This window comes from Mustelus asterias, chromosome 14 (genome assembly GCF_964213995.1).
Source record: "Mustelus asterias chromosome 14, sMusAst1.hap1.1, whole genome shotgun sequence".
NCBI lineage: Eukaryota > Metazoa > Chordata > Chondrichthyes > Carcharhiniformes > Triakidae > Mustelus > Mustelus asterias.
The window spans coordinates 43,844,659-43,870,553 of NC_135814.1; the positions used below are offsets into that span (position 1 = coordinate 43,844,659).

Here is a 25,895-nt window from a genome sequence, read left to right on the forward strand (position 1 = left end):
CTTTTTGTTATTGCTACCAAAGTAGATTACCTCACATTTATCCACATCATACTGCATCTGCTATGCTTTTGCCCACCCATGATGTGGAGATGCTGGCGTTGGACTGGGGTAAGCACAGTAATACTGTGCTTTGACTGTGCTTTGCCCACCCACACAGCTTGTCCAAATCACATTGAAGCATCTTTACATTCTCCTCACAGCTCACTCTATTTCCAGCATTTTCCACTGTTATTAGTTAAAGATTTCACAAATCTATAAACACATGGGTTTAGTCCACCTATTTATGAAGCATCAAACAAAGCATTCAAGGTATTAAATGGAATATGGTGAATTCAGGACTGACTTGCTGTGATTGAGAAATATGCACTTGAAATTTCCTTTTGAGCTTTGTGTCATCTGCAAATCTGTGGGTGGCATGATGGCACAGTGGTTAGCACTGCTGCTTCACAGCTAGGTTTGATTCTCGGCTTGGGTCACTGTCTGTGTGGAGTTTACACATTCTCCCTGTGTCTGCGTGGGTTTCCTCTGGGTGCTCCAGTTTCCTCCCACAGTCTGAAAGATGTGCTGGTTAGGTGCATTGACCAGAACAGGCGCCGAATTTGGCAACTAGGGCAATTTCACAGTAACTTCATTGCGGTGTTAATGTAAACCTACTTGTGACTAATAAACTTTAAATTTGGAGATATTACATTTCAGTTCCCTCATCCAAATCATGAATATGTATTTCACAACGACTGGATGTCTCAAGTCACTTTACAACTAATAAAGTGCTTTGACATGTAGGCCAGAGTTTTACTGCCCTGGAATTAGAGCAAGCGAGGGGCAGACAATGGGAAGGTCCATTGACCTCGGGTAGGTTTTTAACAATTTCGGGTCACTTTTGTAATTTTGTAAAAATACTGTGGGATGTTGGAAATAAAATGTGAACACATTGGAGAAACTCAGCAGGCCTGACAGCTTCTGTGAAGAAAAAAATCCTTTAGATTGATGATCTTTCATCAGAATTGACCTGGCAAAAGGGTCATCAACCTAAAATGTTAACTGTCCACTAATGCTGTCAGACCTGTTCAGGCAAATTTTCCTGTTCCACCCACCACGGGAACCGGAGCAGGTGAGGGACGGACCATGGTTGACCTCATGCGGGATTTTCCGGTTTTGGAGCGAGCAGGCCAGAAAATCCCCCCCGTTAAGTATTTCCAGCATTTTCCACTTTTATTAGTTAAAGTCTTCACAAATCTATAAGCACGTGGGTTTAGTCCACCTAATTATGAAGCAGTAACCAAAGCATTCAAGATATTAAATGGAATATGGTGAATTCAGGATTGACTTGCTGTGATTCAGAAATATGCATTTGAAATTTCCTTTTGCGATATTGGTAAGGTAAAAAGAAAGGACCGCAGTTTGGTTATCCAGACCATACTATCTCAATTTCAATTATTTCCATGCTGCGTCAGATAATCTCAAGCAGGCAAGTAGTAGAAAGATTATAAAAATCAAAATCAGCAGATGCTGGAATCCTGAAATAAAAATGGAAATTCTGGGAACAGTAAGCAGGTCAGTTAGGCACCAAGGGGGGAGAGGAAGGTATAGATCAATTACCTTTTGTGAAACCTCCAGTTCTGACAAAACATCTTATAAGGAAAAACAAAGCTAGGGAAAGAGAGGTGCAGAGACAAAAAAAAAACAGCTTATGATAAGGTTGAAGGCGCATGTTTAAATGACAGAAGTGATAATGGTGCAAGACAAAAGGAAACAATCACCGGATAAATAGACAAAAGAGTTGTTTTTGAGGCTCAGAGCATATGCAATATAATTGAATAGTTGAGGGAAAAGCATGGGAAATCTGGCAAAGCAGGGAAGGGCCCAGAGTCTCAACAATCTGGTAGAAGAAAATGGCAGGCAACTCCAGGGTGTAGATTACTGTCCCTATCCCAAGTACCATCTCACAACCTCCCCCATATGCATGTAACAAGATCTTAAATGAGATGGTCAAGTAAGCCCAAAGGTGTACGGGTTAGGTTAATTGGCCAGGATAAACTGCCCCTTAGTGTCAGGGGGCTTAGGAGGGTAAATATGTGGGGTTACAGGGATAGGACCTGGTTGAGATTGTTGTTAGTGCAGGCTCGATCGGTCAAATGGTCTCCTTCTGCACTGTAGATTCTATGATCTATAATCTGTGTTTTTGCATGTTGAGAGAGAAATATAGTATATTATGGGTGGCATAGTGGCACAGTGGTTAGTTCTGCTGCCTAACAGCGCCAGGGACTCGGGTTCAATTCCCGGCTTGGGTCACTGTCTGTGCGGAGTCTGCACATTCTCCCAGTGTCTGCATGGGTTTCCTCAGGGTGATCCCGTTTCCTCCCACAGACTGAAGACATGCTGGTTAGGTGCAATGGCCAAGCTAAATTTTCTCAGAATGTACCCGAATAGGCGCTGGAGTGTGGCGACTAGGAGATTTTCACAGTAACTTCATTCATTGTTGATCTAAGCCTACTTGTGACACTAATAAGTAAACTTAGACTGAATATAAGGTACCAGGAAAACATTTTACTCTTCATATAATGCTATAGGATGTTGAATATCCACTGGAACTATTGAACTAATAGTTGGGGCTTCAGATTAATGCTTCACCAAGAATGTTGTGCTGATATAATTTGAGCTCACACATTTCTAAAACTTGCTTAACAAGAAACCAGCAGTTTTCATCAGCAGGCCCACACCTCCGATGAACTAAAATCTTTATGTAAGACACTTATGTCACAGTATACCACAGGACGAGTTGGCATTTTTGCCACAGGATTTTGCATTAGAGATGATGTTGGCTGCCCAACATGATCTGCTCTGCACTCCAAAGAACAGCATTGGGTTAATATTGGAGGTCCTGTGGCGCAGTGGTAGTGTCCCTACCTCTGAGCCAGAAGCTCTGGGTTTGAGTCCTACCCCAGGACTTGATAGCTAAGGAAGGTGCATTCATAATATGATCCAACAGGTTGAGTGTGTCAACCCGTAAATCCTTCCAACACACCAATGGCTGGGGTAAAAGTGAGAGACTCCAGGTCAGCTATGCCTGATGAAGAGTAGCATGTCTCAAGCTGTAAGCCCCTGGTGATAGACTAGCGACCTGTTCTGAAAATTACGAGCTGTGGAAATAGATAAAAGTCTACCGTAATGTACCACCAGGTGCGGAAAGAGAATTGGAATTTGGCTAATATATTCTGGTTAAAACAAAAACCATTCTTTATTTACAATTAAGATAAATACACAGAAACACAAGAATAGATTGATATGCAATTTGTTTCAAAGCAAGAAAACATCCAGAAACTTCATTCTTCCAGTATATTTTAACCTAGTCTCCAATGAAACTTTACATATTGTGATGAAACCACGGACCCTGTCCAAGTGTCATACATGGAATAGGCAGTGCAAAGAGGGAAACAAACCAATTTATAAACCTGCCTTTTTGTTGAAAATCTAAGCACGCACATTGAAAAAATAGAACAAATTCTTCCCAGTTTTCTAAGTGTTAAATTTAAGACATCTAATTGTTTCCCTGGTAAAATACTTCCTGAAGGGACAAAATAGCAACAATGAATTATTTCTATTAGTTTGCAAACTCTCATCTTGAAACATCAAGTTGTCTGCTAATGCAATTAATTCCAGGATACAGCAGCCAACATCAAGAAAGGAAAACCAGTTTCACTAGGCAACTTTCATAAATGTGCAAATATATTAAAGGATCATAGTTAGTTTATATATTGACTTTATTTACTCATATTATTCCAGATCCCTCTGTAATCTTGTGTAATAATAATCAATCGATTTGTCTTAAATATATCAGTTGGTCTAGAATCAATAGCCTTTTGTGGGAGAGAGTACCTGGTTTCCACTACCTTCTGTGAAAAAATGCTTCTTAAATTCACAGCCAAATGACCCACCTCTAATTTCAAAATTATGCCTTCTTGTTCTGGATTTCCCCCACGAGAGCAAATAGTTTTGATGTATCTATCCTATCAAATCCCTTCACCATTTAGACACCTTGAGTAGATCACCCCTCAACATTCTAAACTTGAAGGAATACAGACCAATTTTATGAAACTTGTTCTTTGGCCTCTTAAGCCTTGATATCATTAAGGTGAATCAGTACTGTATCTCTTCCAGTACCATGAGATGGTTCAATGCTCAAAATTGAACTCACACTCAAGATAAGATCTGACCAAGGCCAATCAAAACAAACCCTTTTCCCTACTCTCATACCAACGTCTCAATTACTAATCCAAGGTTACCTCCATTTCTGTGCAATTAGATGTTTGGTAATCTCTTTGTGCATAACTTTATTAAATGCTTACTGGAAACACATATAGGCACTATTCATAGATTCTCATCCAAGCTAGTGTCCTCCTGAGAAAACTTAACCAGATTAGTCAGACATGGCCTCTGATTCACAAATTTATGCTGACCTCTTTCTTTTAACTTCCCAACAATTGATGCGAAACTGACATCTGTAGTAAGCTGGTATCTTCCAGACTCCTTTCCTAAATAATGGAATGCACTGGCAATGTTCCTATAATAAATAATTTCTTGCCATTTGCTATGCGCCTCAGAACATTGTATAGCGTCATAATCTAGTCAATGGTCATTGTCTGAGATGCTGGCATACAAGGTTGGTGCATCAGCGTAGACTGTCAACGGTGCTCTTTCCAGTCTAAAAGATACAATCTTGAATTGGGATAGTTGTATTATGATGATTACTGCACCTGTAATTTCCGCTTTTTTAATCCCCTTAAATACGCTAAAAGGACTACTTTACATTGACCATGGTGAATTAGAGAATATACTCCTACATGGAAGCATTTTGGGATATGGAAGTAGGTTAAGAATGCACATCTTGATTTTAAACTACACTTTTGTCATTTTTAAACTATATTTAGCATGATTTGGTTGTTTTTGCTGACTGTTGATGCTTGATTCATTCTTTTCAAAAGTTCTTGGGAGATGCACGTTAGTTTGTCTACCCCCCTCCTTATGTTTTATACATGGGCCTGATCGGTTTTGATTGGTTACTGTTTATTACTGAATAAAACTAATCAATTGCAAAGCACTTTCAACTGTACTTGTGATGCTGAATGGTGGGTGATAGATTAAATACACATTCAAGACACTATTGCTGATAGGATTTTATACAATGAAGTTATTTTTTCCCTCACCATTTCTGATCCTTGTCTCCACAGACATGAATTCATAAAGGTTATGGTTCCATGGGCACTAGTTACTCTTCAGCATCTCACCTAAATGGTTATTATTCATGTGTGAATCTCAAAAGAGCATATTAGCAAGATATTTAGCCAAGAATATCCCAGTTGGGCTTGGCTTTGTCCTTATCCTATGCCCACATTCAAGGAAAGTTAAAGGACGGTTCTATAGCAGAAATTTGATAAAATTCCCTCCTTGACCTTAGTGCATCAAAACCAAATGTAGCCACCACAGATGACATTATCTAATTTAACAGAGCAGCGATTGAACATGCAACCTTTTTGGTCAAGATAGCCAAGATAATTGTTATTCAATTAGGTAAACTGTACAGTCTAGAAAGCATTGTAACAGATTAAACATAACTTACTTAAGTTGATCTTTTTTGAGAAATGCTGGACATTTTAATTTCAAAAAGAGGACCTTTTTTGATTCATTCACAGGATGTGGGTGTCACTGGCTGGGCCAGCATTTTATTGCCCATCCCATAGAACCTCTGCTATGCAGAAAGAGGCCATCGGCCCACTGGATGGCATGGTGATACAGTTGCTAGCACTGCTGCCTCACAACGCCAGGGACCCGTCTTCAATTCTAGCCTTGGGTGACTATTCTCTCTGTGTCTGCGTGGGCTTCCTTCGGGTGCTCCGGTTTCCTCCCACAGATGTGTAGGTTAGGTTGACTGGTCATGGTAAATGTATGTGGTCATGGGAATAGGGCGGGGGAAAGGGCCCGTTTAAGATACTCTATCAGAGAGTCAGTACAGACTCGATGAACCGCATGGCCGCCTCCTGCACTGTAGGGATTCTATGAGTCTGCATCAACTCTTCAAAAGAGCATCCCATCCAGGCCCTCCCCTCTGCCCTATCCCTGTAACCCTGTGCATTTACCATGGTGTAACCCCTTTTACTAAACAGCAACTTAATTTTGAGGTGCATAATTGTATTTGAAATATGCTATCATAAAAATCCCAGTTATTTGTACTCCAACTCTGAATGAACAAATCCGGAAGAAATATAATTTGAATTACTTCCTTTCCATCTATGTATATATTTTTTAAACAAGATAGCCATCTATGATTCAAGTATTGTATACAAAACTCTCTCATTTCTCATGCCACTCCAAGTTTGGAAAACATTTTCAAAACAGTTATGGAATAGAGAAAAGATGAAGCATCAATTACATTATGTGCAATTTAAACACTCCAACACAGTCATCCTGGCCATCACTTTATTTAGCAGAAACCTATGTAAACAAGGCATTTATTTAAACTATTATTTTTACTGTAAGATTTGTGCTTAAAAAGCTGGTAAAATTCTTAATTTTACATCCTATAATGGTTAAAATATTTTATCTATAGGCTTTTCCTGACTGAACTATTATTGCTAAAACACAATGTTGTTTTGCACACGTAAAAATAATTCCACATATTAAGGCTTACAAATATCTGTTTGTAACCTGATTTATAGCTGAGAAAGCATGTATAATATCCAATGGATATGGACAGTCTATTAAGTCTACTACAGTTTCATAGTAGTCAATGAATTAAAACTTTTAAAAATCCAACTTTAGGTCAAAATCTTTACATGATTCTCAGTATTGTATCAAGTCAACTCCAACATTTGTATATTTCATTTAAATAATGCAACAATATCAACAGGAAATGAAAAATAAGCATTGTGTAAAATAACGGACTATGTGGCACATGTGGATTAGATCACATTTTCACATCTCAGACAAGGGATTGAATGCAGCCTTGCCAGAAAATTAGTGCCATTCTGGACAAATCACATGATTGTTCTGGAAATATTACCGGTATCTGGGAAACTGAAAAAAGATTAATCCTTAAGTGCTTGGAAATCTGAGGCAAAAACAAAAGATGTACAGTAACATCCCTGGTGCTCCCAATTAAGGTATCTTCTTCAACTGGAGTTGAATTGATAAATCAAAGAATGAAATCAGGAACTTCAAAATCCAGATATTAGAAAAGATATTGGCCCAAATCTTCCAGTCTCTGGACGGTTGGAGATTGGATGGACCTAAAAGATGCACTATGGTATCCCTTTGTGGTCCCAACACAAAGACTCCACAGGAATTGTCCAGGAAGTTTAAACTTCTGATGGGCAATTCCTTAACTCACCAGGACCCTCCAAAAAAGTCTCTAGCTCTGAGTTAACAGTCGGAAACTTCTGAGGGTTACTTACTTGGATAGTTTCCAGGAAATCCTAGACTAAAAAAAAACACATCTCCTGACTACTCATTAGTGACCCCCACCCAGATTGGACACTGACCCCTCGACTCTCCTCCAACACTCGAATCCTGGCCCTCCGAATCCTGACACCCACCCTGACCCTCCGAGTTCCCCCGATCCAACTTGAGCCGCCTCACGGTCCTACCCACTTGTCATTCACATCCATTTATTAACACATTGAAATGCCATTTAAATGTCTCAAAACCTTTCAGTGTGTTAGCAAATGAAAACTTACCAGAATAAAGCAGCTAGTGCTGTAAAAAAGGGGCTAAGGCCTAGCTTCCTCTGATAATCCTGCACTTTGAGGAAGGATTCCAAGAGCAGGAAAGCTCTGCATTTCTCAAGAAGCCTGGTTCAGAAGTCTGGGCCAGAAATGCAGAGCTCTGGCGTTGTGCAAAGAAAGAGTGGAATGGCAATCTGAAGGTGATTGCCACTCCTCAAAAGATCTGACCCATTATTACTTAACAATGAGGAATAGAAGAGATGCAACACCCAATTGGAGTAATGTTCTTCAAGAAACAAATTAAAATTTGAGATTATACTTTCAAACACTTGTCTCTTCAGTTGAATGACATCTTGAAAAATAATTCATGTGAACTGAATTGATCACCTTAGTTTGATATTAATAGATCTGTCAACTAAATGGACTTCCTTAGTGATAAACTAAAACATTTGAGGTCAGCCTTTGTCCACACACTTGATACACGAGAGTAAAGGAAAGGGAAAGACTTTAAGAAGTCTGTTTGTTACAGAATGATCAAGTTGAAGGAGTCTGTCCTCAAAGATTCACTTTGCAGTAGAAATTCAGTCAATGCACCTCTGTATCTAACTTTACCTTTGATGACATAGGCAAGTGAGAATTACATATATTCTGCTCAGCTTTCTCCAGCGGGCCTGTGGCTATTTAGTCGGGTTGGGTAACTATTGATATATCTGATATTCCGTTTTGTGGGATAGTCCAAAGGTAAGCTTATTTTGGCAGCTTACAAACTTTAGATATGAAGGCTCAATTCCAATCCCATTTTCCAATGTATAAGATGTTTGAAACAGGCAGCATATTCAAATATTAGTTTTAAATTAAGATTACATATTGGAATTTCAGATACAATGGGCTGGATTTTCCCGGCCCAGTGGTGGCAGGAACGAAGGTGAGGAACCAGCAAAATAAGTGACAGCTGTTCCGGGCTCCCTGTGCGATCCTAACACAGGAAAAGTTTCTCAGGGGTAACCCAAGAAGCAGATTGCCTGTTAACCGCACAGAGGTGGCAGACAATTTTAGTAAATGCTCCAAATACGGGCAATTTTACACTACCAGAATATTGCCAGTGGCAGAGCGCCCCTTCGCGCAACGGGGAGGTGACAGGCCTATGGAGATGGCCTCCAGGTGGCAGTCTGGGGGCTGGAATTAAAAACCAGAAGTTCAATCACTCAAACTGGGGGCCATAAACAGGAAAGCACCCTACCCGGCCCCCACAACTCTGGTTCAAGGGGTTTGCCACCATCTCTCTGAACTATTTCATTATTTTTATACCTTGGAGGCATCTCTATTTTGAGGATGCCCTCCCAGTTACACACCAACCTCAGCAGGGCCCACCTCTCCCGGTCAGGCTGCCGACACTCCAGAGTTGCAAGCCCTCTGATTGGATCGGCAGCATCAGGAGCTTGCCCATGCAGGTAGGGAGGTGGCCAATTAAGAGGCTGCCTCCAGGAAAATAGTTCCACAAGTCTGGCGCCCACCAACTGTGGGGTCAGAATGTTCATTTAGTCCTGCGTCAGGATCTCAATGATGTGTAGATGCCGGCGTTGGACTGGGGTAAACACAGTAAGAAGTTGAACAACACCAGGTTAAAGTCCAACATTTTTGCTACCAAATAAACCTGTTGGACTTTAACCTGGTGTTGTTAAACTTCTTTCAGGATCTCAATGCCAGTGGGAAAATCCTGGCCAATAGTTCTGATTGTGTATGATTTAGCACTCATCTATCCAGCAGCCTAAAGCGATGTGACAAACATTTTTCTGATGGCTTTAAGAAATTGCTTTGAAAGCCTCAATAATTTAAAACATGAAGCAAGTTCATAAGACAAAACTCTTCATAATTCTCCACTAACCCATCAACAAATTCAAACTAATGCAGGCTATGAAAATGTGACAGAGTAATAGTTTCAGTTGTGACATTCGAGTTAAGGCATGCTGTGGAAGAGGGTGAACTTTTTGGTGCTGACATTAGGTGTAAAATGTGCAAGATGACCGGAAACTTCAACTAAAGTAAAAACAAATAAAGAAAGAAGCAACCTCATAATATTTTGGAAAAAAGAACTGTAAAAGGATCACAGGAGAATAACAATTATTGTATTTAATCTGTCAGCTTTTTGATACTAGAACTCCACTCAATGATCTCATTTTTTAATACTGATTTGGATGACCTGTAATTAGAATATTCAAATCCCACGTCACACAAATGACCCATTGGACTATTTGCTTCAAATTGACTTTAGTCAGAATGAATAGCGACACAACATATTTCTTTAATAACAAAACATTTTTCCCCTCAAAAAAAAACATTATTAAAGTACTGGCCTTCAATCCGTAAATGTCTTTTTGGTATTTACGATTCCGCACTAACAAGAACTATTTTGTACAACGTGAGTACATGTTAAGTTCACAAGGCAGGTTTCTTCTTCTCAATGTGGAAATGTACAAGCATTAAGATCCATTTTTAACAACCTCCTAAAAGTGTGAATTAAGATGCCTGAGGAAGTCTTCCCGAGATGTGGGGCCTGCTGGGAAGACTGTCTGACAGAATTCACAGATTTTGGAGTTTAGGTCCAGGTCAGAGTCTTTGGATGCTTGATGCAGTAATTCACCCTCTTTATTGTGGTATGGATTCCACACAGGCTGCAGGAGAGAGGAGACATTTTTCATTACTGAACGTGCTGTGTAAATGGAAAACACACCATATGTCTATAAAAGTCAGATTATAATGCAACAGCTTTAGCAGAATAATCAGCCCGTATGGCAGTCTAGAAAAATATATTCTGATCAACCTTTTTATCTACCTCAGTACTGTGTAAGAAATCAGCTCAAAATACCCATTTTACACAATTGTTTTTTCTAAAACAATGACTCAACAACAATAAATGCACACATGTATGTACAAAAGATAGCTCGTCAAATTGGTTGAAGTGATTCACCAGCTAATTTGCATTGGAAAAATACTCGATAAGAACAACACTATTATTCAACAGTAATGCAGGTTCTCACTTTCATAAAGTCCAGAGGTTTCGTTAGTCAATTTTTATACATCTCAAATACACACTTGCATTTTCACATATCACAATGATTTGAGTGTATACGAAGGCCACAGAGCATACAAGTATTAAAATAATTGGTTCTTAGCATATTTTTCTTGATATCACACATAACTAGTGTATTGGGTCAGAAAAATAAAAATTTAGTAACCATGCGATAGCTTAAGTGTACTGATCTGAACTATTCTTTAAACTTGCTATGCAGCAGAGTGCATGAATTCTAACTGCATAGCTGGGTCAGCATCAATGCATATTAATATCCTAATTTTAAGTGTAATAGCACCACTTCCTGTTGTTAATAAACATTTTGCTTGATGTATGTAACTAGCAGTTGGTGTAAATTGCACATTAAATCTGCTTAGGTGCAGACAGAACATTTATCTAAAGCTACTGAAACATATGTATTTGCTAAATACTGTACTTGACAGAATATAAAACTCAGATTGTAACTGCTCCCAGGAGGGTGCAATTTATAAGGGGATTTTGTATTGCAGACTACTTCTAAATGTTCATTGACTTAAGCTGTCTTTGTACCTTATCTTTGGCATCAGTGCTAGACCAACATTTTCCGCACACAGTGCCAAAACAGTATAAAGCTGCCAGTGCAGGCTGCTACTGGAGGAAATGCCAGCGCTTTGTTTCATTTTATACCAGTGGCAGTATAATGATTTCTGGTGTTATGCCTGCTTTTTAAAACTTACCTATATATTTTTGAAACATAATTCTGGGTACAGTGGCTTATCATTTAATTTCGGCCAACTGAGAAGAGCTACTTGACAGTGATAAACTGTCCCAAGTGGGACTCCAAAAAGCCGTGCTCCATACATGTATTTAAGAGGTGCAAGTGGGCACCTAATAACATCTCAATTAATCAAAGTCAATAGATACACAAAAACTGATTGAAAGATAAACTTGTAGCAAGTATAACACCAAACAGTTTTCCTATTGTGACTTTCTGCCAAAGAAATCCAGAAACTAGATCTATATTTAAATTTTCATCCAATGTCTCAGTGAACATGTCTGGGGACATGAGGGAGGGCAAAGTTGGCCATGCCACCTGTTATCTAGTGACTCCTGCTGGAAATGCACATGTGTGGATGTAAGGGAAGGACGAACTGGCTCAGTGGTTATGGCCCCTGTAACTGAACAATGTCCTGACACTCGCTTTAAAACTAATATGCAATTAATGGCCACTTAGTGAGGCACTATTGGATTCCCAGGACGTGGTAACTGTGTTCCAGTAAGCATGCAATGTCTTCAGGAAAAAAGGGAAGATAATTGACAAACTAAATAAATAATATGTCTTTCAATTCTTTAGTAAACGATAAAAACTCAACTGGAATACAAAATGGATCAACTGAGAAAGCTTCTAAAATTTTGAACATAATCAGGCCACTGAATTCGGAGAAAGGCAATGTGCCAATCTTTAAGTATGTTTTAATTTTTAATGTTAAGTCGTTTAAAAATTTGAATAACATGAATAAGTCAGAAAAAAATAGCATGACACTTGTACTTTGACCTAGACAGCTCAATACCAGATTGCGTTGAATAACTTCATGCAATATGATAATCCTCCTTTATGTCTAAACAGCATAAGCATTTTGCAAGAAAAGAATACGGTGTTTTGCTCCTTAGCGCATAAATAACAGGAAGGAACTTTGGAACAGATACATTAGCAAACTGAAGGCACACAGAAGGCAGCTATATTTGATGGTAGTTCAATAGGCCTACTTCACGTAATTTTATTAACTGCCCTGAAAAAAACCTCTAAATAAATGACAATGTTATGGAAAACTGCACTTCTTCATCATCAACAACTTCAGATATATTAATGTAACTTTACTAACGGCATATCATAATCAGTGAGTATATAGCCCTTTCTATGCAACTTAGCAGCAATTCTTGTTTTATATTTTTAAATAACATGTCTCTTCATAACATGTAATTACATACCAGCTGCTTCATTTGCTTCTGTACAGTTTTGCACTGTACAAAGCAGGGTGCCATCTACTGAAAATAGATACTCAGATAACTAGTAAAAGAACAATCCAATGAGATAATAGAAAAAGGCATTAGTAACAAGTAATGTGATAGAGTGTGTGTGTTTCACAGCTCCACAGGGCTTCTAAGTAATAGAGGAAATAGTGTAATTTGTTTTTGCTAAATCTCTTACAACAGCATCGGTGATAAACATGATGCAAAAGAATTAATATACTGTACTGTCTATATAGCAAGCAACAGACCTTGGGCTAGAACATTTGAGAAACCCTATGGACAACAAATTTTTGTCTCAATAAAAATGCAACACTTTCTTTAGAAGTTGTGTTTGTTACTATGTTCATGTTTACTACTGAACAATATGGCCTGGAATTCACTCCAATGACAATACTCATCCTGAACATCCTAAGTTAGACTGTTGTGCTCCCCAATCCCTCAGCTGTAAATTTACAACACAATTTGTTGGAAAAATGAGAATATATGCAGCCATCATAATGGTGGATTGGAAGCAGTGCAGTCAATGACTAAAGTAATGCAACTTAGACCCAGATGTGTTTAAAATAGATGTGTAAACATTGATGGATAGAAACAAGCATATTTGATGCAACAATGACCCTTCCTTTCCTGCTGAACAACACAAAAAAAGTCCAGCATTGGCAGAGCAGGACTGTTTCCAATTAAATGTCATGAGGCCTGAAGCCATTATTTTTGGCTCCATGCCACAAATTCTGTTCCCTAAGTGGTAAAGGTCACAAGTTTGGGAGGTGCTGTTGAAGAAGCCTTGGCAAACTAATCAGTACATCATGTGAACAGTGCACAAAGCAGACACAATAAAGAAAGTAGAGGTTTTAGGTGGTGAATGTGGTGCAAGCAAGTGGACTGCTTTGTCCTGGATGGTACTGAGCTTCTCAAATGCTGTTGGAGCTAAACCCACCCAAGCAAGTGGCGTGCAGTCCATCATACTCTTGACATATGTCTCGTCAAGAGGCCTTGGCAGTCAGGAGATGAGCCACTCGTTTCAGAATATAATATAATCAGCCTCTGATTTTCTCTAGAAGCCATAGTACTAATGTAGCTGGTCCAGTTGAGTTTCTGGTCAATGGCCACCCCAGAATGTTGATATTTGGGATTCTCAGCAATAGTAATGCCATTCATCATTATAGTGGGGGAGTGATGATCTCATATTAGAGATGGTCATTGTCTCACACTTGCGACTTGACTGATTCTTACCACTTATCAGCCCAAGCCTGGCTATTATTACCACTGCTATATGTGGGCATTGACTGCCTCATCATCTGAGGAATTCCAAACAGGACATTACAATCATCTGCAAACAAAAAACACTTCTCGACCTTATGACAGAAGGGTGTTTTTCTGAATGGAGGTCTGTAACGAGTGGTGATCCACAGGGATCTGTGCTGGGATCTCTGTTGTTTGTAATATAATATGTTGTTTGAAAATGTAGCTGGTCTGATTAGCAAGTTTGTGGATGATACTAAGATTGCTGGAGTTGCGGATAGTGATGAAGATTGTCAGAGAATACAGCAGGATATAGATAGGCTGGAAAATTGGACGGAGAAATGGCAGATGGAATTTAATCCGGACAAATGCAAGATGATGCATTTGGGTAGATCCAATTCAGGTGGGAGCTATAAAATAAATGGCAGAACCATCAGGAGCATAGATGCACAGAGAGATCTAGGAGTACAGGTCCACAGATCCTTAAAAGTGGCAGCACAGGTGGGAAAGGTGTTGAAGAAAGCATATGGCATGCTTGCCTTCACCGGCTGGGACATCGAGTATAAAAGTTGACAAATTATGTTACAGTTGTATAAAACGTTGGTTAAGCTACATTTGGAATAGTGTGTCCAATTCTGGTCACCACATTGCCAGAAGGTCGTGGAGGCTTTGGAGGGAGTACGGAAAAAGTTTACCAGGATGTTGCCTGGTGTGGAGGATATTAGTTATGAAGAGAGATTGAATAAACTGGGATTGTTCTCCGTGGAAAGATGGAGTCTGAGGGGCGACCTGATAGTATTTATAAAATTATGAGGGGCATAGATAAGGTGAACAGTTGGAAGCTTTTCCCCAGGGCAGAAATTACAATTACAGGAGGGCACAAGTTCAAGGTAAAGGGGGAAATATTCAGGGGAAGCTTTTTTAGACAGAGGGTGGTGGGGTCCTGGAATATACTGCCAAGTGGGGTAGTTGAGGCAGACACGTTCGTGACATTTAAGACTGATCTGGATAGACACATGAACAGGCAAGGAATAGAGTGATACAGGCGATTGGTCTAGATTGGACAACGTGATCGGCACAGGCTTGGTGGGCTGAAGGGCCTGTTCCTGTGCTGTACTGTTCTTTGTTCTTTGGAGGACAGATAAGTGATGAAGCAGCTGAAGATAGTTGGGCGTATCACAGTGCCATTTTACACAGACTCCTTGGAGGAACACTTGGACATATGGTCCCTTGATATCATAGGTATTCCCATCTCACCTGTAAATCTTTACGGCACCTTCCACAAAGGATGCATTCAGTTTCAATCTGCCATCCACAGATCCTCAAGTGTGTTACCTTGCAGTTAATCTGATCTCAAAATGACCCAACATATTTCCTCCACCACTAAGGATAACAGATACATGTTGGTTATGGATACTAGTTGGTAATAAGAAAACTAAGTAGTTTGGGCAGTTTGAGTTTATGCCCTCACTAGATGTGTAAGTGCACTGCCACCGTTCCACCGATCATGTTTGAACACAGACATTAACCCATTAAGTTCTGGGCGTTGGAGGTACAAAGTTGCAGGAACTACTCACTTCTCTACAGCTCAAGTCAAGGTAGGCATTGACCATTGATAAATGTGCGTGCGTTTCGAGAATCAGCCTTTACCCAGCCTAGAGTTCTGTCATCAGCTACGTGATTAATTCCTGCTTTCACAGTCATAGATGGAACTATACAGGACAATTGCCTTGATGCTCAAAAATCCAAATTCAATGACCATGACTGATTTTACTCATAAATAACAGCTTAGTATGGCTCCTTATTGAAGAGCCTTTGGCAAATAAGCATATTTACCACACAACTGATATTGCAAGCAACTAAGCAGCAGGTTGAAGTGTTTGATGCCTATCCCTCCCTTCCCTCCTCTTCTACTCCCCCCCCCCCCCGCCCCCCCACCCCCTCCTACCATCCACCCACCCACCATTTGCTTTTTCCCTCTAGATCTTAACAGGCTAAAGAAAATTCATCCTTTGCGTGCTCAATAACTTTCAACTATGAAGAGAACTGTTTATACCCAAGGTCAACCTGCACTGAAACTTTGAAGGGAAATTAATGTGGCAAGTTTTCTTTGTCCCTTCTTTAGGAGCAACACCCAAACTCTTCATGGAAGACAGCAGAATGTACAGATATTGTTATAAATGGACAACTGGGAGAGATATCACTTGTACCTTGTCTTCCAGAGCTATAATACTGTGCTAGAGGGGGCAACTAGCATTCTATTCCACTGATTACTCATTATTCAAGATGGTGAATAGTGCACATTAGATCCTGAACAAATCCACCAACACCATCTGTGAAAACAAGAATCACGACTTCTTGAGAAACAGCTTGAATTGACATTCAAGCTGCTGTGTTTAATACAAAAGCAAAATACTGTAGATGCTGGAAATCTGAAATAAAACAGATAATGCTGGAAATACTTAGCTGGTCAGGTAGCATCTGTGGAGAGAGAAACAGTTACAGCTCTGATGAAAGCCCATCGATTTGAGTATTTGCAGCATTTTTTGTTTTCGTTATAGTGTTGCGTTTAATGTTCTTTGAACCTGTTCCCTCAAGATCCTCTGCATTGCAAAAGGGTCAGGCTTACTACCATTCAGAGTACAATTCCTACTCTCTTTTAAAACCAAAAAGCATCCTCTCACTCTTAGCGACAATGAATTCCACCTGCCACTTTTTAAGCAATTTTCTCCCCTCTTTATAATATCCCTTTGTAGTTTACTTTGGTCTTCTAAAGAATGAACTGAAACTCCTATTTTGGTTTCATCAGTAAATTTCAAAATCATTTGCTCTATATCAGCTTGAAGCTACCTTGTCAATGACCATCCTGCATTCAGTGTACTTCTTCCATCTACCATGCCTGTTACATCCTTGAGAATTGTGACGTTGGTCCCTTTTGAAATTAATGCTTATAACTAAATTTTCTTTCATAATTTCACCCTGAATGGAAGACTTCAAAATATTTCCTACCACATTTGTTAAACAAACTAACCTTTGGCACAGTCTCAGTTCTCTTTTCTAAAACAAAAGACTACAGTGGCCATTCACCAGTCCTCCAGAGGACACACCCAAACTCAAGAGAGCCCCGAAATATAATTATTTGGGCCTCTTCAATTTCCTCCCTCAACTCCTCAATACTTTGTCTACCTTTGGCCAAACTAAATTTTCCTTCCATCTATCACAATATCACTCATCTTGCTCTTGATCACATTAGGATTCAAGTTCTGCAAAAGTCTAGCACTGCACATTGAATTCTGTTAAATTCCTGGGTGCCACCCCATCCAACAGGAAACCACTTACAAACTCAAGAACACCCGTAATAAAGCACATTATCTTAGTACTTTCATTCTATCCCTCCAAAATGCTACCAGGATCCAAGATCCCACTCGCATACCACTAAACCCCAGGATTTCAATTCTCCAAAGCTTAAGATGCCCATCTCCACATTGCCAAATATCAGTATCTCCATACCAGTTCTTCCAAATTGCAAAAGTGCCCCAAGTGCTCCAAACCATAAATTTTCTACTCGGTACTGCCAAATACCTCCTTTCTATCTTGGTTCTAAAATATTTTGCCTAGTCCCATTACTTAGTCAGTCATTGTTATTGAAAGGCTTTGGTAATACATTCCACATCATAACATACCTGTACCACCCACTCACCATGTGCAACTTCACGAGAGATCAGTCTGTATATCCAAGGAGATAACTCAAATGAGAAGCTAGATATACAGGGATAAACAGAGGAGCATTGTATAATGCAGTGCAGAAAATAGGATTCGGAGACTAAGATAAAGCTGTTGTTTTCAGAGCACAAAATGTAATTGGTGTCAGGCTCAGAGAAGTGCAGTGTGCAGTGAATTCAAATTTAATTGGTTTTTTATGATACTGATTAAGCACTAATTTAATTAAAATAGCATCTTTCGTGGTCTTTCATAAGCTGTCCGATACAAATATTCGTAGATACGTACAAACAAGTCAGGAGCAGGAGTAGACATCCAGCCACTCGAGTCTGCTCCGCCATTTGACAAGATCATAGCTGATTTGGATGTGGCTTTAGCTTCACTTTAATGGTTGGCCCATAACACTTGACTTCTTTGTCAATCATGAATCTATGTAACCCAGCCTTGAAGAAATTCAATGAGCCAGCCTTCACTACTCCCCATGGAGGCAAATTCCACAGGCTCATGATCCTCTGAGAAAAAAAAATCTAATTTCCAACCTAAATGGGAAACCTCTCATCTTTAAACCATGTTCCCTAGTTCTAGTCTTACCTATAAATGGAAACAACGTCCCAGCATCCACCATGTCAAGTTCCCTCAGAATCTTGTATGTTTCAATAAGATCACCTCTCATTCTTCCAGTGGGTATCGGCCCAACCTGTTCAACCTTTCCTCATAAAATAAGATAATTCCTAATCTGAAGAGGTTGAGTGAACCTTCTCTGAACTGCTTTGAATGCAATTTTATCCTTTCTTTCGTAAGGAGACCAAAACTGTACACAATATCCCAGATGTGGTCTCACCAATGTCCTGTACAGCTGTAGCAACACATCCCTATTTTTTATATTCCATTACCCTTGCAATAAACAACACCATTCCATTTGCTTTCCCAATAACTTGATGTACCTGCATACCAACTTTTATTAATTCATAAACCAGGACACCTAGACCCCTCTGTACTGCAGAGTTCTTTCCATTCAAATCTTCTATGCTTTTCTATTCTTCCTGCCAAAGTGGACAACCTCATATTTCCCCACTTTATATTCCATCTGCCAAATTTTTGCCCACTTACTCAACCAGTTTAAAGTTTATTTATTAGTGTCACAAGTAGGCTTACATTAACACTGCAATGAAGTTACTATGAAAATCCCCTGGTCGCCACAACCCGGCGCCTGTTCGGGTACACTGAGGGATAATTTAGCATGGCCAATGCACCTAACCAGCAAATCTTTCAGACTGTGGGAGGAAACCGGAGCACCCGGAGGAAACCCACACAGACACGGGGAGAATGTGCAGACTCCACACAGACAGTGACCCAAGTTGGGGATCGAACCTGGGTCCCTGGCACTGTGAGGCAGCAGTGCTAACCACTGGGCCACCATGCCATTTATATATCCCTCTGTAGGCTCTTATGTGCTCTTGCCAACTTATGTTGCTAACTATCTTCGTTCATCGGCAAATACATTCAGTCCCTTCATCCATGTCATTGATGTAGGTTGTAAATAGTTGAAGCCCCAGCATTAATCCCTGTGGTATTCCAATGGTCACATCCTGCCAACCAGAAAAAGACTTTGCTTCCTGTTAGCTAACCAATCCTCTATCCATGCTGATATGTTACCCCCTACACTATGCACTTTTATTTTGTGTAGTAGCCTTTGATATTGTACATTATCAAACGCTCGGACCTTTCCAGAATCTAGGGGCTTTAGGAAGATCACAATCAATGCATCTGTTCATTTCTGCAGCCACTTCTTTGAAGACTTTTGGATGCAGGTCATCAGGTCCAGGGGACTTGTCAGCTTTTAGCTCTATTAGTTTTCCAAGTACCGTTTCCTTGTTGATTTTCTTGACGAATGTACTGTTTTGTAAAGATGATGCAATGCAAAATCAATTATTCTTCTGCTAAAATGAAAGTCTCCTTTAAGATTATAAAGTCTATTAGCAGTGAGGTCCTAACAGCGGAGTCAAACCCTTCATTTTCACAGAATCACAAATTGTTATGGCACAGAAGGAGCCATTTGGCCCATCATGTCTGCACTGGCTCTCCAAATGAACTCATCTTGTGCCTTTCCTCCACCTTCTCCCCGTAACCTGCATATTCTTTCTTTTCAGCTGACAGTCTAATTCTTGGATGAATGCTTCAATTGCGCCTGCCTCCATCACACTCTCAGGTACTACATTCCAAACCTAACCACTTGCTGGGTAAAAAACACTTATTTTATTAATTATTTTCATTCTGTTCCCGCTTGTACTTGATCTTTTCATAAGTTGGAACAGTTTGTCCTTATCTACCCTGTCCGGACCCTTCATGATTTTGAATGCATCTATCAAATCTCCTATCAACCTTCTTTTTGCCAAGGAAAAATGTCCTAATTTCTACAATTTATCTTCATAACTGAAGTTCCTCAACCCGAGAACCATTCTTGTGAATCTTTTCTGCACCCTCTCAAAAGCCGAAAGTGTGGCTCCAGAACTGGGTGCAGTATTCTAGCTGAGGCCAAACTAATGACTTATACGAATTCAACATCACCTCCTTGTTCTTGTACTCTGTGTCCCTATTAATAAAGACCAGAATACAGTGCGACTTATTAACTGCTGTCAGACCCTGTCCTGCCAACTTTAATGATGTATGCACATATACCCCCAGATCCCTCTTCTTATAACTTGTATTTTATATCGGCCAGGATTTTCCTCCTCCACTCCAGCTGAGGTCTATGGTTTTTTTTGTGTGTTTCGCCCACCCTGCTGCCAGGGAACCCGCTGCACGGCAGTCACCCTCAGCGGGACAGAAACCCCACCTATAGGAAGGATGAGAAAATCCCGTCGAATGTCTCTTCTTGTTCTTCTTGTCAAAATGAAAATACAATAACTATGCACACACTGGTTTCAGATGGGAGTGTTAGTCGCCAGCATTGAGGTCCATCCGAAGATTGCAAAGACCTTCAGCAATAAGTTGGCAACTCTTTTTTGGCTGCTATTTTCTTCCCAATAGTGCCCAGTTCACACTGAGAAACAGGGAAACAAGGAAATAAAGATCAAACCTTGTTGTCGATTGTAGTTGTTTCTTTTGTTTTGGTCAGTCAGAGGGTTGAGATAATCAGATGCCAAATAATTATTTTCTACAAGTGTGGCACTGAAATTTGAAAGCAATATTTGAAACATGTACATAGGAAATGTTTGGGAAAGTCAGATGAAAAAATGTTTGGATCTCTAGGAAGTTGGAATGTTTGGTCTCTTTCTTGCTTGTTTGTTTTCATTCCATCTAATTCGTTTTCTTTGAGTTTTGGTCGTTGGAGTAGTGTGGTGTCTACAGACACTGCAGAAGGCTACATTTCCAGTAGGAGTTGCAGGAAAATGGTGATTATGCCCATGCTTTCATGAAAACAATAAATTAGAGGCTGTGATTACTTCGGCAGTTTTTACTTATTTCTATCTGATGTTTTTGAAGTTGAGGATTTAGAGAGACAGTAGAGAAGGTCTTTCAGATATGCAAGAGGACATTAGAAGTATTAAGGAGAGGGAGTAGGTACGGGTCAGCTCTAATTGGAAGCTAGGCCAGATCTGTGGAAACAATGGTGTCAGGTGGTGGGACTTGAACTAAGACTACTGGGGAGAAGAGCAGTGGCCAGGGTTTCTGAGGCCTGGGCTTTTAGTGTGTTGCGAGCATAGATGTGATGGAAGATACAAGTGCTACAGTGTGATAGTAGTGCAAGGTGTTTCTTCTTAGGGTATGGAAGCACTGCGATAGTGTGACAAAGTGGGGCATATCAAAGGAACTGTTGTTACGGAATCCTAGAAAAAGAGCTATAAGCATTTAAAACTTAAACCTGGTTTCTGGGACAAGGTTAAGAACACTATGATGAAGAATTTCTCAGAATCTGGTTGCCAGTTGGAAACTTATGAAAAGACATGAGTGCCTGGCATGGGAGCAGTGGGCGTGGAAAACAGTAGCAGGAAAGTTGGGAGAGTGGGAGGTAACAGACATATGTACTTTAAGTTAGGGTGATAGAATAGTGGATAAAATGAGGAGAATTAAGTTTGTAAAACCTTCCCCAACTCTCCAAATCTTTTCCCACCCGGAGAAGTTTTCCAAATAGGCTTCCCTATCAATGAGTGTTGTGGTTATACTATAATTGTTATTTATATGTACGACTTTAAGGAACAGAGGCTTTGTCAATTCAGTGCTGGACGGATTTCCTTTGGGAAATCCAACCTTGAGTGAAACAAGGCATAATAAGCCCTTGTTGTACTTTAATTATTTTTATAAAATTAGACCAAATGCTTAACCAACGTATGACTGGAAATGGTGCCAGGAATGTGGTTTTCCGCATTGTGGCCATGGGAAGTAAAGAAGTATAATTTAGGATGGGTTGGTGCATGATAAATGATGATAAAGATCGAGAAGAAAGAGTGCTTGGCTGCCTCAGTGCAGTGAGCAAGACAAGAAGAGGGAACAGAGTCAGGTTGATGACTCTGGAGAACATCGCCACCTGACTTGGAGAGATGATTGGGAGGCCTTGGTGGTGGACAAACATAATGAATAGCTAAGTGGGTAAGATGGGCAAGATCAAACATGATGTGAAAGAATAATAAATTACACATTCATTCCATTTTATTAGTTAATGTTTCTCCATATTTTGCACCACTTTTTGATTTTTACATGCCTGAGGTGATCAGACATAAAATACACTGTTAATTTGAAACCTTCTTCCAAAATCACTCTGTATCTTGCCAATAGGAAGAAAATGGCAATGATCCAAGGACAAATGTATTTAATAATGAGAAATGGAAAGTAATAGAAATAAAATAACAAACTGAATTGCATAATAGATTAAGAATAAAATCTTGATATATGTTAAATAATGGATCAAATCTTGAAAACAATCACAGATCAGAGCTGCAAAACCACATCAAATGCTGCAGTATGCAAACTGATACATGAGTGACAAGTCCAAGAAGTGTGAGTTACACTGTACACAACACCCCTATTGTAGTCAGCATAAATAGAAAACAATAGAAATGCAGTGGAGAAATTTTCAAGAATAAAGATGATTCTAAATGTTGGATTATCTGTTACGAACCGAGGCCAAGGAATATGAATTTGTACTCAACTGAAAAGAGTGATATATATGTTCTTAGTTGTTAAAATACTGAAACAACTCAATACCTGTGGATGCAGAGAAGTGTTTCGTGTGAATGAAGAAAGAGTAAAGTTAATTTGAAGGATAATATTTTCATGCCTAAAACCTCAATTTATCTGGTGCAGCACATAGTGACCGAGTTAAAATATCGCAAAGAAATTAATTTGATTCTCAATTCTTCACAGAGGAAACACAGAAAGGAAAATGTTCAGAATGAGTCCCGAAACAAATTAAAAATGAGGGAGTGAATTAAATGAGGAGGCTTCTCAATTCTACTCTCTTGTGCTCTGACAGGAAAATGGTTGATGTGCCTTAAAAAGGTAATTCCCAATTATATTAACTGGAGGTAATGTACAAATTCGGCTCATGATTAAAAAGGGGATGTAACCCGATGTTACAGCATTGCTCATGATTACAAACGATGTAATGTTTTCAGTGGTGATTAATTGCAAGCCGAGCCTGAATGGTTCCAGATAAACTATTTAATTTTAGTACATAAAAAAGCTGATGCCATGCCACCAAGAGACGGAGAGTGCTATATATGGTTTCTTATTTCCACATTCTCTAAAACACCAGAACCTCCACATTAACGGTTTATTTTGATCCAAGAACATAATTAAAAACTCCACAATCAATACTTGCATTCTCCACAATCATCAATTGATGATTTGTGGAGAATGCAATTCATCCTGTGAACAAAAATCACAGGAGATAGATATCTCATTTTCCTTCATTCAATATTGACCATATATCAGAGGTGCCCACCAAAAGCAGAAGTTAGTCAGGAGAGGGGAAGAGCAAAAATACTAGCAGTCAGGAATAGATTATGGAAGATATAAATCTATACAGCAGTCAAAGATAGTGGGGGCGACTCTTCCATCCCGCTGCGCTGATTTATTTGCGCAGTGGGCCGGGAGACTTTAGCGATTTGCACTGGGCATCCAAGCCTGAATGTCTTTCCCAGCACTGGATTTCTGGCGCCGTCAGTTCTGCGTCAGAAATTGGCGCAGAGCTGCCTAACGAATGCAGAGTGCAATTTGAAGAGAACTTAAATTCAATTAGTGGGCCCGGGATTGAAATCTTTGGGCCTTCTAGCATCTCCCCCCACCAGGAATGTTTCACTCCAGTGGGGTTTACAGTAGCTCCCCACGTGCGGGGAGCTGGCAGACCGACTCCACTGGAGTGAAGGGGGGGGCAGTCAAGGCCCTCCAGAGGGTCAGGTGCCAGGGTTCCCCCCCCAGGCATTGCCACCTTGGTGGTGTCAGCTTGGGCGCCCTGGCACTACCCAAGGGAAAAAGTACCAATGCCCAGGGGGCACTTTGGCACTACCCACCGGGCATGGGACAATGCCAAGGAGATGGGCCAAATATAGAACATAGAACATTACAACGCAGTACAGGCCCTTCGGCCCTCGATGTTGCGCCGACCAGTGGTACCAATCTAAAGCCCCTCTAATCTACACTATTCCAATATCATCCATATGTTTATCCAATAACCACTTGAACGCTCTCAACGTTGACGAGTCCACCACTGCTGCAGGCAGGGCATTCCACGCCCTTACTACTCTCTGAGTAAAGAACCTACCTCTAACATCTGTCCTATATCTATCACCCCTCAATTTAAAGCTATGTTCCCTCGTGCTAGCCAACACCATCCGAGGAAAAAGGCTCTCACTATCCACCCTATCTAATCCTCTGATCATCTTGTATGCCTCTATTAAGTCACCTCTTAACCTTCTTCTCTCTAACGAAAACAACCTCAAGCCCCTCAGCCTTTCCTCATACGATTTTCCCACCATACCAGGCAACATCCTGGTAAATCTCCTCTGCACCCTTTCCAACACTTCCACATCTTTCCTATAATGCGGCGACCAGAACTGTACGCAATCCTCCAAATGCGGCCGCACCAGAGTTTTGTACAGTTGCAGCATGACCTCCTGGCTCCGAAACTCAATCCCTCTACCAATAAAAGCTAACACACCGTACGCCTTCTTAACAACCCTATCAACCTGGGTGCCAACTTTCAGGGATCTATGCACATGGACACCCAGATCCCTCTGTTCATCCACACTACCAAGTATCTTACCATTAGCCCAGTACTCTGTATTCCTGTTACTCCTTCCAAAGTGAATCACCTCACACTTTTCCGCATTAAACTCCATTTGCCACCTCTCAGCCCAGCTCTGCAGCTTATCTATGTCCCTCTGTAACCTGCCACTTCCCTCCGCACTGTCTACAACTCCACCGACCTTAGTGTCATCCGCAAATTTACTAATCCATCCTTCCACGCCCTCATCCAAGTCATTAATAAAAATGACAAACAGCAGTGGCCCCAAAACAGATCCTTGCGGTACACCACTAGTAACTGAACTCCAGGATGAATATTTCCCATCAACCATTACCCTTTGTTTTCTTACAGCTAGCCAATTCCTGATCCAAACTACTAAATCACCCTCAATCCCATGTGTCCGTATTTTCTGCCAAAGCTTACCATGGGGAACCTTATCAAACGCTTTGCTGAAATCCATATACACCACATCAACCGCTTTACCCTCATTCACCTCTTTGGTCACCTTCTCAAAGAACTCAATAAGGTTTGTGAGGCACGACCTACCTTCACAAAACCGTGCTGACTATCCCTAATCAAATTATTCCTTTCTAGGTGATTATAAATCCTTTCCTCTTATAATCCTTTCCAATACTTTGCCCACAACAGAAGTAAGGCTCACCGGTCTATAATTACCAGGGTTGTCCCTACTCCCCTTCTTGAACAAGGGGACAACATTTGCTATCCTCCAGTCTTCTGGCACTGTTCCTGTAGACAATGACGACACAAAGATCAAAGCCAAAGGCTCTGCAATCTCCTCTCTAGCCTCCCAGAGAATCCTAGGATAAATCCCATCCGGCCCAGGGGACTTATCTATTTTTACCCTTTCCAGAATTGCTAACACCTCCTC

General features: G+C 40.3%; 1 protein-coding gene across 8 annotated transcripts in view; it reads right to left on the minus strand.

Moving 5' to 3' along the window:
• Nucleotides 1-9,824: 9,824 nt before the first annotated feature.
• The window catches only part of tank (TRAF family member-associated NFKB activator), a 69,971-nt gene continuing 53,900 nt past the window's right edge, over nt 9,825-25,895 (minus strand). For 7 of the 8 annotated variants that reach the window (XM_078228252.1, XM_078228248.1, XM_078228247.1 and 4 more), the window contains one exon: nt 9,832-10,390. In XM_078228252.1, coding sequence (XP_078084378.1) covers nt 10,223-10,390 — 168 coding nt within the window. In that variant the 3' untranslated portion in view covers nt 9,832-10,222. Of the gene's footprint in view, nt 10,391-25,895 lie in introns of all 8 variants that reach the window. The other variant, XM_078228251.1, reaches the window with a different exon arrangement.